The sequence below is a fragment of the Hordeum vulgare genome, chromosome 7H, assembly GCF_904849725.1.
Source record: "Hordeum vulgare subsp. vulgare chromosome 7H, MorexV3_pseudomolecules_assembly, whole genome shotgun sequence".
NCBI classification, from domain to species: Eukaryota; Viridiplantae; Streptophyta; class Magnoliopsida; order Poales; family Poaceae; genus Hordeum; species Hordeum vulgare.
Window position 1 is genome coordinate 64529010 of NC_058524.1, and position 12221 is coordinate 64541230.

The window sequence follows — 12221 nt, forward strand, 5'->3', positions numbered from 1 at the left end:
ACATTTATTTTGAGACGTGCGATCTCTTATTCTCACTTTGCCACGTAGAGCCGGAGGACTGTCAGCTATGGACTTCCCTATCCCGGGCTCGGCTTTCGGCTCTACCGAGGAGTGGTGGCTGTGGGCCAGGAAGGTGCACAAGAATGCTAGGAGAAACTTCGACACGATGGTTATTCTGAAGCACTGAAATAAAGTTAGGACCCAAGTCTTTCTGTCTGGAAATCGACCGGTTTCATAACCGACCTTGTTTAACAACTGGTTGTTCCACTTGTGAGGTTTGCTCCTATAGTGTTCGGTCTAGATCGCATAGACTGTAAAGAGTTCCTTTCTAATAAAATACAACTGTAGCCCTTTGAGACATTTATTTCGAGACTGTAGCCCTTTGAGACATTTATTTTAAGACGAAGGGAGAGTATTTGTTTCCCGCCTTCTGAAAGGAGTTATATAAACTATTATATTCTACTTGTGGGCCTCATGCATCAACATACTCTGGCCGGCTGAACAATAAAAGTGATTGCTAACATAAGAACGAACTGACATTTCACAAATATCTAAGAGAATGCCCCATTCAAGCATTAATTTCAATATCACAAACCTATCGAGCAACATCCATAAACGCACGAATATTTGTTTGGCCTAATTTGAACATGACAAAACTACACACTATGCATCTAATACTCTGTATCTAAGTAGCTGGAATGCTGCATGCATCTATGTTTCCAGCAGATCATGAGAAGAACTGGTAGGTCTTGTAGTTGACGATGATGGAACGGAGGCCTCCGATGGGCGCCAATATTGAGAGAAGCACTCCAATGATTATGCAAACCTGGTGGGAAACATAAGTCACGTACGTACGGTGAGGACCATATATATATATAATATATCAGTCTTGATGATTGTGATGATCATCTAGAGAATTCAGAGGCAGATTCATCATGCAAAGAAAAGATTAAAAAAAAACTTACCCAGTTGATGCACCACGACATGCTAAACCTCGCTGGCTTCTTGATTGCCAGCCACATAATGCAGGGAAGCTGGGTATAAAAAGAAGTCATAGTATAGTTAACTAAGGAAACAAAACTGCATATGCAGGGAAGCTGGGTATAAAAAGAAGTCATAGTATAGTTAACTAAGGAAACAAAACTGCATAGTTCATTGTCTAACCTTATTTGCTATAGAAAAAAGTATAGATCAGTTCCCTAAAAGAAGTCTAGAGAAAAGTTTAGGTTGAGAATCTTACGAAGTAGGTCGTTGGGGCAAAAGCAAAGCCGCCAAAGAAGCCTAGCAGCCCACCGAAGAAGGGGATGGCGATGCCGACGAGCATGGTGAAGGCTGCACGAATATACACACCCAATAATCAGATCAGATCTTCACTGCATCTGAACAAAAAATGTGTAACCACAAGATATCTAGGACGACGTACCAACGTAGAGCGATCGTGCGATGAGACGAAGAGGCCAGCCGGGCTTGAACCTCAGCTTCTTCACCAGGAAGGTCTCGAGCATGTCGAAGACCGGCATGGCGTAGATCTGTGCCATGCACAAACCGTGGTTAGCACGTACAGTACATGCTTGGTTCTGCTAGAACAAGACACAAGCAAAACTCAGAACGTCTGCGACGACGGCGTAATTAACCTGGTAGCTGCCGATGACGTGGACGACGACGAACAAGTTGGCGGCGGCGATGAGCCAGCGGGGCTTCTCGAGGGTGATGAGGATGTTGTCGTCGACGGCGTTGCCGAAGACGTAGTAGCCGAGGAAGGCGACGGGGAGGTAGCAGATGGCGACGACGATGTAGGCCAAAACGACGCCCCGCCACATGGGCTTCTTGGACGGCTTCTCGGGCGTGGACGGGATGGTGGCCTGGATCTCCAGCACCACGTTGTGGCCGGCGTAGGCGAAGGCCACGTCCCCGAGCGCGCTGAGGAAGTTGAAGGTCCTTCCGGTGGACGTGGACGCCGTCATGCTGTAGTCGACCGCGTGGTCAGGCCCGGCCTTGCCGGCGTGGTGCAGCGACGCCGCCCAGGCGATGGTGGAGTAGCTGAGCGACATGACGGCGGCGGCGAGGGAGACGCCGGTGATGGAGTTGAAGTTGGGCAGCTGGGACAGCAGGAAGTGGGCCGACCCGAAGATGCAGATGAAGTAGCTGGTGCGGATCGGGTGGCTGTGCTCGGGCCGGAGCAGGTCGTGGACCTTCTTCAGCGACTTGCCGCCGGTGACCATGTAGACGATGCAGACGCCCACCTCCACGACGAGCTGCTGCGGGACGACGATCCAGAGGCCCAGCTTCTCGCCGAAGGCGTGCTGCCCCAGCTCGTGGTACCGGTCGAAGCGCTTGCCGGGCACGCACTCGTGCATCTCAACCATCTGCCACAGCGTGTACAGGGTGATCACCCATGAGAGGATCATCGCCGCCACGCCAGGACCCCTGTGCAACAACAGAATCAAGAAAATAGAATTACGAAATGCACGTGGTATATATAAAAAAAGAAGAGGATTCATTCATGGACATCACATGACTGGTCTCAGTATCCCAGATTCGAAAATAACGTAATGGTAATTAATTTTGATGCCAAACTGGTTTCCAATCTAAAAAGCTCACTTATAAATATCAAGTTCTCGCCGGACCATGAACACCGACCCACGTACGTACGGGGTTTGATGCATCATGCATGCATGCGTACACTAATCTGGAAAGGAATCCAATCAGATCTAACGTACACAAGGAGATGAGCCAGCGAAATCAAATCTAATCGTACGTAAGCAAGCGGGTTCGAAGAGAGAGATTGAGCGGGCGGGCATGCATGCATGCAGGAACGTGCGCGCGGTGCGTACGTACCATCCGAGCTCGGACATGGCGTAGGGCAGGCTGAGGACGCCGGCGCCGACCATGGCGGTGACATTGTGGAAGGCCGAGTACCACCACTTGGCGCTGCGGGAGGAGGTGATGGGCAGCCAGTCGTCGATGTCCTGCAGCTCCTTCTCCGTCGGCGCCGCCTTGCTCGTGTTCATGGCCATGGCGACCGGCCCGATCCGATCTCAGATAGCTAGATGGGATCTCTGTATTTCTGCAGGTGGATGGATAGATACTAGCTACTGCTGCCGCCGTATATTCCCGACGGAACCTAGCCAGCCACCACACGCAGCGGGCATATATATATATATATGGGAGGGGATCCCGTTAGCCCCGTACGTAACGACCTGGCTTCCTTCCTCCCCGTATCAAGGGATTCTGTTGCTGAACGGGTACCCGGCGCCGACGTGTGGGCCCCGCGTTAAGGTTTTACCGCCAACTGCAAACCGCGTGCATGCATGCCCGCGTTCGTAACGAAAATCCCTCGCCGCAGTAACAAACCGACGTTCCAAGACCGGAGCCGGAGCTGGGCAACGCGCCATGCGTACGTGCGGAGCGACCGAGGAATTAACAGCGAGAGGGCACGCAGGTCTTTTTTGAGAGAGAGAGAGAGAGACGCTCCTTGGATCAGATTAGATACTTTTTAGGTCTGCGAACACTTTTTTTCCGGGGTAGAGGGAGTTTTATTTTGCAATATATAGGCCCTGTTTGGAACCATCCAGATTATATAATCTGATTTTTATAATCTATTATATTTTCAAACAGGACAGTTTATATTGTAGATTTTATAAACTAGATGACCAGATTATTATAATCCCATAATCTGCTCTACCCCAGCTAAAATGAGATTATGGATTACAAATGACGTGTTATCCTCGTAAACTTCAAGAGAGTTACGCAGTGCCACCGCCACTTTCCTATTTTCCTTATAAACAGAGGGCAAACATGTCATTGTATAATTTAAAAGCTGGTTTACAGTTTATATAATCTGGTCTTCAAACATGCCCACCTGGATTGTTTTTATAAACCAGATTATATAATCTATGTTCGTAATCCAGATTATCATAATCTATTATGGTTCCAAACAGAGTCATAATAGAGTTACAGTCGTTAACTCCTTTTATTTATCTCTAAAACTAAATGACCAAAAGAAGATTTAATCAATGTGCTGCTAGATAAGACTGAAAGGGTTTCGGAAGATTTTGACTGGACGACCACTTGAAGAGATGAATGTTGTACCGTCAAAGCCATACCTTGCATGAGAGCATGAATTTCTGCTTCCAATGGATTGAAATATATAGCGGTACGTCTGCAAACAAAATGTGCCCCATAGAATCCCGTAGTGTCATGCCAGCGGCCGCTGACCCGTCCGCACACTCGAATGATCCATCAATAGATAGAGCAACTGCACCAGGCAATGGAGGTGACCATGCAATAACCGGAGGCCTTGTCTTGTGCACAACACATGAGTTATCTCGCATAGCTGAGATTTTGCCTTTAATTATCTCGTTTGTACTGAAACGTACGGCAAGAATGATGGATTTGTAATAGCTATCCAGGAAATCCACCGTAACATCAACAGGTGGTACTTCCTTCCCATTAACCTGATCCGTACGCAGCTGACCAAATACGCCGAACCAACATGATCATCATGTCACGAACCACATCTGAGCATCTTGAAAGAACATGCAATAGCCAATCCTTTCCATTATCAACAAGGAAAACATCCGGTGGAAGAGGCCATATGTTTCTCATCGATGACCATATAAGGTACCATGGCATGAGAAGAACCCTCCTCTTCCACCCCACACAAGGGACAAGTCAAACGCTTGGACAAATGGCTTTATTTTTTACATTGCACCGTCGGAAGAGCTCCGGACACTACCTTTCAAGCCGTGATTTTCATCTTCTGTGGAACTGATGACATCCAAATTGTGTTCCATATAGATCTCACCCCATGAGGCGTCGAACTTGAAGCCCCCTGCAAACACAGAGTTATGATCACATGTGGCTAACTTATACACACTTTTAACTGAGAAGAGGCCGGACTTCTCAGGAAACCACACAATAAAATTATTCAGCAAGCTTCGGGAAGTTCTTATTTTCAGGATGTAGTTTGATATCCATGGGCCAAAAGTTCTCATTCATCCGGTCAACCCTCCACGCTTCGTTGTCATCTAAGAAGTTAGAGAGACGATTAAAACCGGGGATGTTCGTTTAGGTGTAATAGGCCGGTAAGAGTACGCACGCGGTATCCATGGGTCTCGCCAAGTCCTTATATCGCCATTCTCCCACACGCCATAGACCCCTTTTTTCAACAATTCAAGACCATGCAGAATTCCTTTCCACATTGTTGAGCCATTAATAGGGAAAACAGTATCTAGCAAATTCCCTGATGGGTAATATTTCGCCTTGAGTAACAAGGCACAAAGACTGTCCGGAGCATCCAATAGGCACCAAGCTTGCTTAGCTAGTAGAGCCTGGTTGAAAGCCCTCATGTCACGAAATCCCATACCTCTCATAGATTTTGAAAGTCTCATTTTATCCCAACTCAACCATGCCATTTTATGCTTCCCCTTATCAACATCCCACCTAACGCATCAGACGAGTTAACTCACCGCACACTGACGCATGCAGCTCAAAAACACTCATCATATATGCTGGAATAGCTTGAGCAACACATTTAGTTAAGATCTCTTTATTACCTGATGACATATATTGCTCACTCCAGTCAATCAATCTCTTCCTCAATCTATCTTGGAAAGTTTCAAATTTTCCTTTATGCATTCTTCCCTCTAGAATAGGAAAACCTAGATACTTAGGCTCAAAAACTTCCCGAGTAATCTACAAAACCCTCTTTACCTCAGCAGCAACTGAAGGCAGGCAGTTATCTGAAAATAGGATGGAGCACTTTGCTGGATTAATTAACTGGCCAGTGGCCCCCGCATAAGTGTTCAAACACCCTTTTACCAAAGAAGCATGCATTTCCGAAGCTTGAAAAAACAAGAGAGAATCATTCGCAAATAGAAGATGAGAAATTTCCATAGCACTAATCTGCAATCCCTCGCGTTAACTAGACGAATGCTTATAACAACAAACCTTCTCCTGCAACGGCACCAGAAGAATGCTGATAGCACTCCCCGGCAATGAAACTGGAAGACTGTTGTTGATGGCCCACCAGCGCGTGGGTTCGCAGCAGTTTTCGAGGGTAGAGTATTCGACCCAAATTTATAGATCGCCTGAAGGAGGTGAGAGAATACTCTCGAGTATTAGCAGCTGAATTTGTCGGATTCAACCACACCTGAAAGATTAGTATCTGCAAGCACAGTAGTAACAGCAAAGTAATATGATAACAACGGTGTCAGAAACGTTCTGTTGACGGCAGACTATTCCTAACGATTGTATCAATGGCGCCTTCGTTGCCGCGTTGACGAAAGTTGTTAATTCCCGTCAACGGTAGGTGAATCAACAGTGTAGCAGGTAGTAGCAGTGTAACGAGCAATAGCAGTGGCAAGGAACAGCAGTAGTGACAGCAGTAGCAAGTAGCAACAGTAGCAAGCGACAGTAGTAGCAACAGTAGGAGCAGAGCAAGACAAGTAACAGTAGTAGTAGCAGCAGCAGAGCAAGACAAGTAACAGCAGTAGTAGGACAAACTCGTAGACAATGGGTCGGTGATTTGTTTGGATGATATTCATCATGCAACAGCTATAACACGGAGAGATATGTGGCTAGCTCCCGTTCGTCAATGTGATGTAGGCATGCATTCCATGTGTCGTCATACTTGAAAGTGCATGCTATGCCCCTAATTGTCTTTTGGTGTTAATGACAACACATACATAGGAAACTAATCCTATTTGTTGAGTGTATCTCAGGACGGCAAGTACTTTAGTAGATTAAGATTTATGTGCCAAAGGTTGCCTGAAAAGATTGGTGATTCATATTTCGACAAGACTCGGGATTAAGAAGAGATGTTGTAGAATAGTCTTTTGAGTTTACTGATATTGAGTATAGGGATCCCGCACTATTAAGAGGGGATCACAGGCTTTGCGATACACTTGCTCATACCACATCTCTACAAACATATCAAACACCACATACTGTCCACTATCTACAATTCAACATATGTCCAATTACCTCGGACATCCGGCTCCCTCCGGACGTCCGAGGGCCGGACATCCGGCTCCCTCCGGAAATCCGCAGCCAGACACCAGTAGTTTGTAAGGCTTATATCTCGGAAATCCGGCTCCCTCCAGACGACCGAGGGCCGGACGTCCGGCCAAGCTCCGGAAATCCGGAGGTCAACACCAGTAGAATGTGTGCACTATATCTCGGAAATCCGGCTCCCTCCGGATGTCCGAGCGCCGGATGTCCGACACCCATCGGAAATCCGGAAGCCACCACCAGTAGAACTTGTGCTGTATAACACGGACTTCGGGGCCACTCCGGACGTCTGTATGCTGATGAATTCAAATATGTTCAGGCACATCTACAGGTCTCGGACGACCGACCCCTGTCGGACGTCCGGCCGCTGATGAATCCAGAAGAGCCCCAGTCATGCCTACAGGTCTCGGACGACCGACCCCTGTCGGACGTCCGGCCCCTCACGGACGCCCGGACTTCCGACAAGTTCGGACGTCCGGACCCTGTGTGACTTATTGCACCTCCAACGGCTGGATTTCACTCCACACTATAAATACTCTTCTCCCACCTCGTGAAAGGGTGTTCAACACAGCTAAGACACATCCAAGAACACCTTTCCTCTCACTCACTCTTGTCTACACCAAATCCTAGATCCCAAGAGCATTTTTGAGTCCTTTTGAGTGTTGTTCCAATCAAAAGATAGATCGTCTCCCTCTCCTCCTTCCCACCAAAGTGATTTGTGATTTGAGCAAGTTTTGAGCAATCCCCGTGATCTTGTTACTCTTGGAGGTTGGAGACTCCTAGGCGGTAGGAGTCTTCGGAGAGGAATCAAACCATTGTGATATCCCCCGGAAAGTTTGTGAAGGTTTGGAAGCCACCTCAAGGCTTACCACTAGTGGTTGAGAAACACCTTCGTGGAGTTATCTCAAAGGGAGAATAGGGTGAGCCTTCGTGGCGTTGGTGTGCCTTCGTGGTAACATCCGCCCCTCTAACGGTGATGTAGCTTCCCTCCAAGGAAGTGAACATCGGGATACATCCCTGTCTCTCTTGGAGTTTCGGTTATTCCTAACCCTAACTCTCTACTTGTCTTAATCCTTATTACATACTTGTATTTGCTTATTTTTTACCGCTTGCCTTGCTTCACTCCTAATAGCTTACTCTTTGTCATTGCAATTATTAGGCTTACACTTATATTCCGCACCTTAGCCTAAAATTGCTAAGTAATTATTAAAATTTGGATTTGTACCTATTCACCCCCCCCCCCTCTAGGTCCACCTCGATCCTTTTCAATGCGTGCTTAGGGAAAAGAACTTGCATGACATCTATTGTCCATCCCTCCCGTGGCAGCAGGGTCCAAAAGGAAACTACGGGATATTAAGGTTCTCCTTTTAATAAAGAACCGGACCAACGCATTAGCACTTGGTGAACACATGAACTCCTCAAACTATGGTCACCACCGGGAGTGGTTCCGGTTATTGTCACTCCGGGGTTGCCAGATCATAACACATAGTAGGTAACTACAACTTGCAAGATCGGATCTAAAACACACATATATTGGTGACAACATAATAATTTCAGATCTGAAATCATGGCACTCGGGCCCTAGTGACAAGCATTAAGCATGGCAAAGTAGTAGCAACATCGAATCTCAGAACATAGTGGATACTAGGGATCAATCCCCATCAAAACTAACTCGATTACATGATAGATCTCATCCTACTCATCACCGCCCAGCGAGCCTACGAATAGATTACTCATGAACGACGAAGAGCTTCATGGAATTGGAGAGGGAAGAAGTTTGATGATGACGATGGCGACGATTTCCCCTCTCCGGAGCCCAAGACGGACTCCCGATCTGCCCTCCAGATGAAGAACAGGTGGTGGCGGCGCCTCCGTATCGAAAACGCGATGAAAACTTCTCTTTTTATTTTTTTCTCGGACGAAAGGCAACTTATAGAGCTGGAATTGGGGGCGGCAGGTGCCTGTGGGCCCCACAAGTGTGACACCCCGGTAATTAAGCTACAGTAACCGCACCCTAATGATGCTAGGTCATCATATTTAACTGAGCTAGGTTGTCACTTAATAAAAATCAAAACCATTATCATTTTTAATTTAAAGACAAACAAATTAAATTTTCAGATGTAAGAAAAATAAAAATGTTTGAGTTGTAGCAGATAATAGTGGTTAATATATTTTATAAACTAGAATGCAGAAAAAAAAATATAAAGAAATAAGCAAAAGGGTAAAATAGAATTGAAAATGAAATACAAAAAAAAGAAAGAGAAACAAAAAAAGAAAAGCAAAACACCCCCACCCCTGGCCGAGCTGGGCCAAGAGGCCCAATTGGCCAGGCCCCAACCGCCCCCACCACCGAACCCTAATCCCCCGAGCCACGCCCCTGCCCGTTCCCTCCTGCCGCCGCCGCTACCGACGAGGGGAACCTCCCCTCGTTTCCCCCCGCGCCCCACCCTCACCTCTCGGTCTCCTCTCTCTCGCATCTACCCCACCGACACTCCCACCCCCCTCGGCTCTCGTCTTCCTCCCAACTCACGAGGACCCCTCCTCCCCTCGGCCCTCTCTCTCTCGTTAACCCCCCACCTTCCGGGAACCCTACCAGCCGAAGCCCCCCACCCCACCTCTCGGCAGCTTCCCCCATCCCCCACCGAGAGCCCCCCCCCCCCCCCGCGAGCACTACCCTCCTCCCCCATCGATCCTCTCCAGAACCCCCGCGACCCCTCCGGTCTACCTCCTCCCGGCGGCCCACCCTCCCATCTCCGGCGACCTCCCGTCCCCACCGACCTCGCCCCCCGGCGGCCTCCCACCCGCCGGTTCTGGCCGCAGCACCCCGCCTCAGGCCTCCCCTCGCTGGCCTCCGGCGGCCACACCCCGACGCCATACCATCCCCGTGCCGGATCCGCACCGGCGCCTACGGATCTCCCCGCGTCAACCCGGCCGGCCACCACGGCGACCACCGCCACCTCGGCTGGGCCCCTCCTCACCGGGACACTAACACCACCTCGGGATCCTCCTCGCCGGCACTGCACCACCGCACCTCCATTCGTCGTCGACGTGTCGCTTCACCGAGCCCCCCTCGAGCCCACGTTGCACACCTACAGGGCTCGGTGAGCTACCCCCCCCCGTTTCCTTCATCCCGTTCCGGTTTGGTTCCGGCGCCCCGCACCACGGTCTCTCGCGACCTCCAACTCGACCCTGCGTTGTTTCCCTCCTGCTGGTCAGGAGGAGGAGGGGAGTAGCCCTGTGAGTTGTTAGAAGAAAGAAGATAATATGTAGTATGCATATGAGATGTATGTATTTGTGTGTATAATGGTGTATGTGAATGCATGTACATAGGTATGTATGTATGTATGAAGGAATGTATGGACATATAAAATATGTATGAGTAGATATGCGTGTGCACATAGTGTATGTGTGTGCTCGATGTCCCAATGACACGCGGAGCCACACCCTTAAAAAATGAATAATTAGTTATATTAATTAGTTAGTTAATTACCTAAATAGATATATCAGTTAATTAATTAATTGGATAATTAGAATAATTAGAGTATGACACGTGGGTCCCCCACTAAATTAATCTGATTAATTAATATTTAATCTTAATTAAAACTTGTGCCTATGACGTTCGGGACCCGCTGGTCAGTTGACCAGTCAACTGTTGATGTCAGGATGACATCATGCTGATGTCATAATAGCTTTTTATTAAATTATTTAAATCTTTTTTTAATTCCTAATTATTGAATAAAACTTTAAAAATTAATATTAAATAATCTGTAAGTCAGATCAAAATATTTTCAACATGAAAGTTGATCATCAGAACGAGACAAACCCGGATACACGGTCCATTCGTCTGTCACGCGTCCCTAGCATAGCAAACATGGAACATTTCCATCTTTTCTAGTATGACCGGTAGTAGCCCGAGACCTGGAAAATATGGTCAAATATTCTTCCGACCCGTCTATGACGGATGTTGCTGTGTTAGCTCATGTCTAGCCTGCATCTTGCCATGTCATGCATTGTGTTGCACCATTGCTATTATTTATTGTTTCTTCCCCCTCTTCTTACCGGTAGACCCCGAGACTGACGCTGCTGCCGGGTACATCTACGACCCTGCCAATCAGTCCATTGTCGCAAAGCAGCAAGGCAAGCAAACCCCCTTGAGCATTCCTATATCGCCTATGTCTTTCTTCCTACTGCTTGCATTAGTATTTTGCTAATGTTGTAGTTAGCTCCTATATCTGATGCATAGTCTATTTTTATGAACTGCTACTTTCAGTCCTGTACTTCAAATCTGCTTAGTATAGGTGGAGCAGTCATCCCCTCTGACCCCGTAGTCCAGTTGCCCCGCTTGTTTTCAAATCTCGATCTCTGATCGACGAGCCAGACCCGACACAACACATACACCCCCTTCATTGTACGAGGCTACATAGATACTATCGGGTACCGAGGGTGACACCTCGCTAAGTACTCTTGATGATATCTCTGTAGTATAGCTAGTCGGTCGTGGTTATCGAGGGTGATTCCTCTTTCACCATTCCCGATGACGCATCTGTCGTGCAACCCCTCAAGTGTGGGACCCCCGAGGGTGATTCCTCTAAGCCCACCTTGACGGGTACATCGTTCAGAATCCAACGAGGGTGATACCTCAGATTCCCCCCGATGTTACAACCACACAGTTACTCGACCATGTTACTCGGATCTTTGGTGATTAGTTGTAAGACGGGTGGATTCCCGTGAGACTGTGTTGATGGCCTAATTAAAATGTTAATGGATTTGGGTATTTGATCTGGGTTGGTCAGAGACCTTTTCGCATTAACCGGCTACGGGCGAAGAATTATGGGTACTCGGCGTCGCGGTATCAGCCGAAGCTTTTCAGATGTCAACAATCGTAGTGGCGCGCGCCCGAGTGGTCCCGAGATGCATTGCGCTTGTGATTAAGGGATGCTAGGACTGACGTCGGCCGCCCTCGCATCATGCAGGAGCGCGGAGGGGAACTGGGCCCATGAACCCTTTGCGCTTAGGATTTAGACCGGCGGGCTGACCTCTTTGATTAGTCTTAGGTGGGGCTGCGACGTGTCGATATTCCGAGGCCGGGCAGGACCCAGAAAAGTATGTCCGACCAGAGTGTTATCGAGCGGGACGGGACATGTGGTGCACCCCTGCAGGGACGAAAATTAACTATTCGGATAGCCGTGTCCACGGTTACAGGATGA

General features: G+C 48.1%; 1 protein-coding gene across 2 annotated transcripts; it reads right to left on the reverse strand.

The window, feature by feature from the left end:
• Positions 1-519: 519 nt before the first annotated feature.
• Positions 520-11980, reverse strand: LOC123412393 (lysine histidine transporter 2-like). Of its 2 annotated transcripts, XM_045105337.1 has the most exons (8): positions 11960-11980; positions 7722-7775; positions 2839-2969; positions 1635-2427; positions 1424-1529; positions 1241-1332; positions 966-1034; positions 728-826 (listed from the first exon to the last, which is right to left on the reverse strand). In XM_045105337.1, exons 1-8 carry the CDS (start codon positions 11978-11980, stop codon positions 728-730), a joined length of 1365 nt encoding a protein of 454 aa, XP_044961272.1. The 2 variants fall into 2 exon arrangements, with proteins under 2 accessions (XP_044961273.1, XP_044961272.1); XM_045105338.1 differs by lacking the exons at positions 7722-7775; positions 11960-11980 and having other exon boundaries at positions 520-826; positions 2839-3026.
• Positions 11981-12221: the final 241 nt, after the last annotated feature.

Bases quoted from the DNA above. Each gene is read 5' to 3' on its own strand.
- LOC123412393 (XM_045105337.1), bottom strand. From the start codon at position 11,980: ATGCGAGGGCGGCCGACGTCA. The intron at 2,970-7,721 runs GTGGGAAGGAGG...AAGGAGCTGCAG, and splicing joins TCAAATCACAAATCACTTTG to GACATCGACGACTGGCTGCC. The intron at 2,428-2,838 runs GTACGTACGCAC...GTTGTTGCACAG, and splicing joins GCCATGTCCGAGCTCGGATG to GGGTCCTGGCGTGGCGGCGA.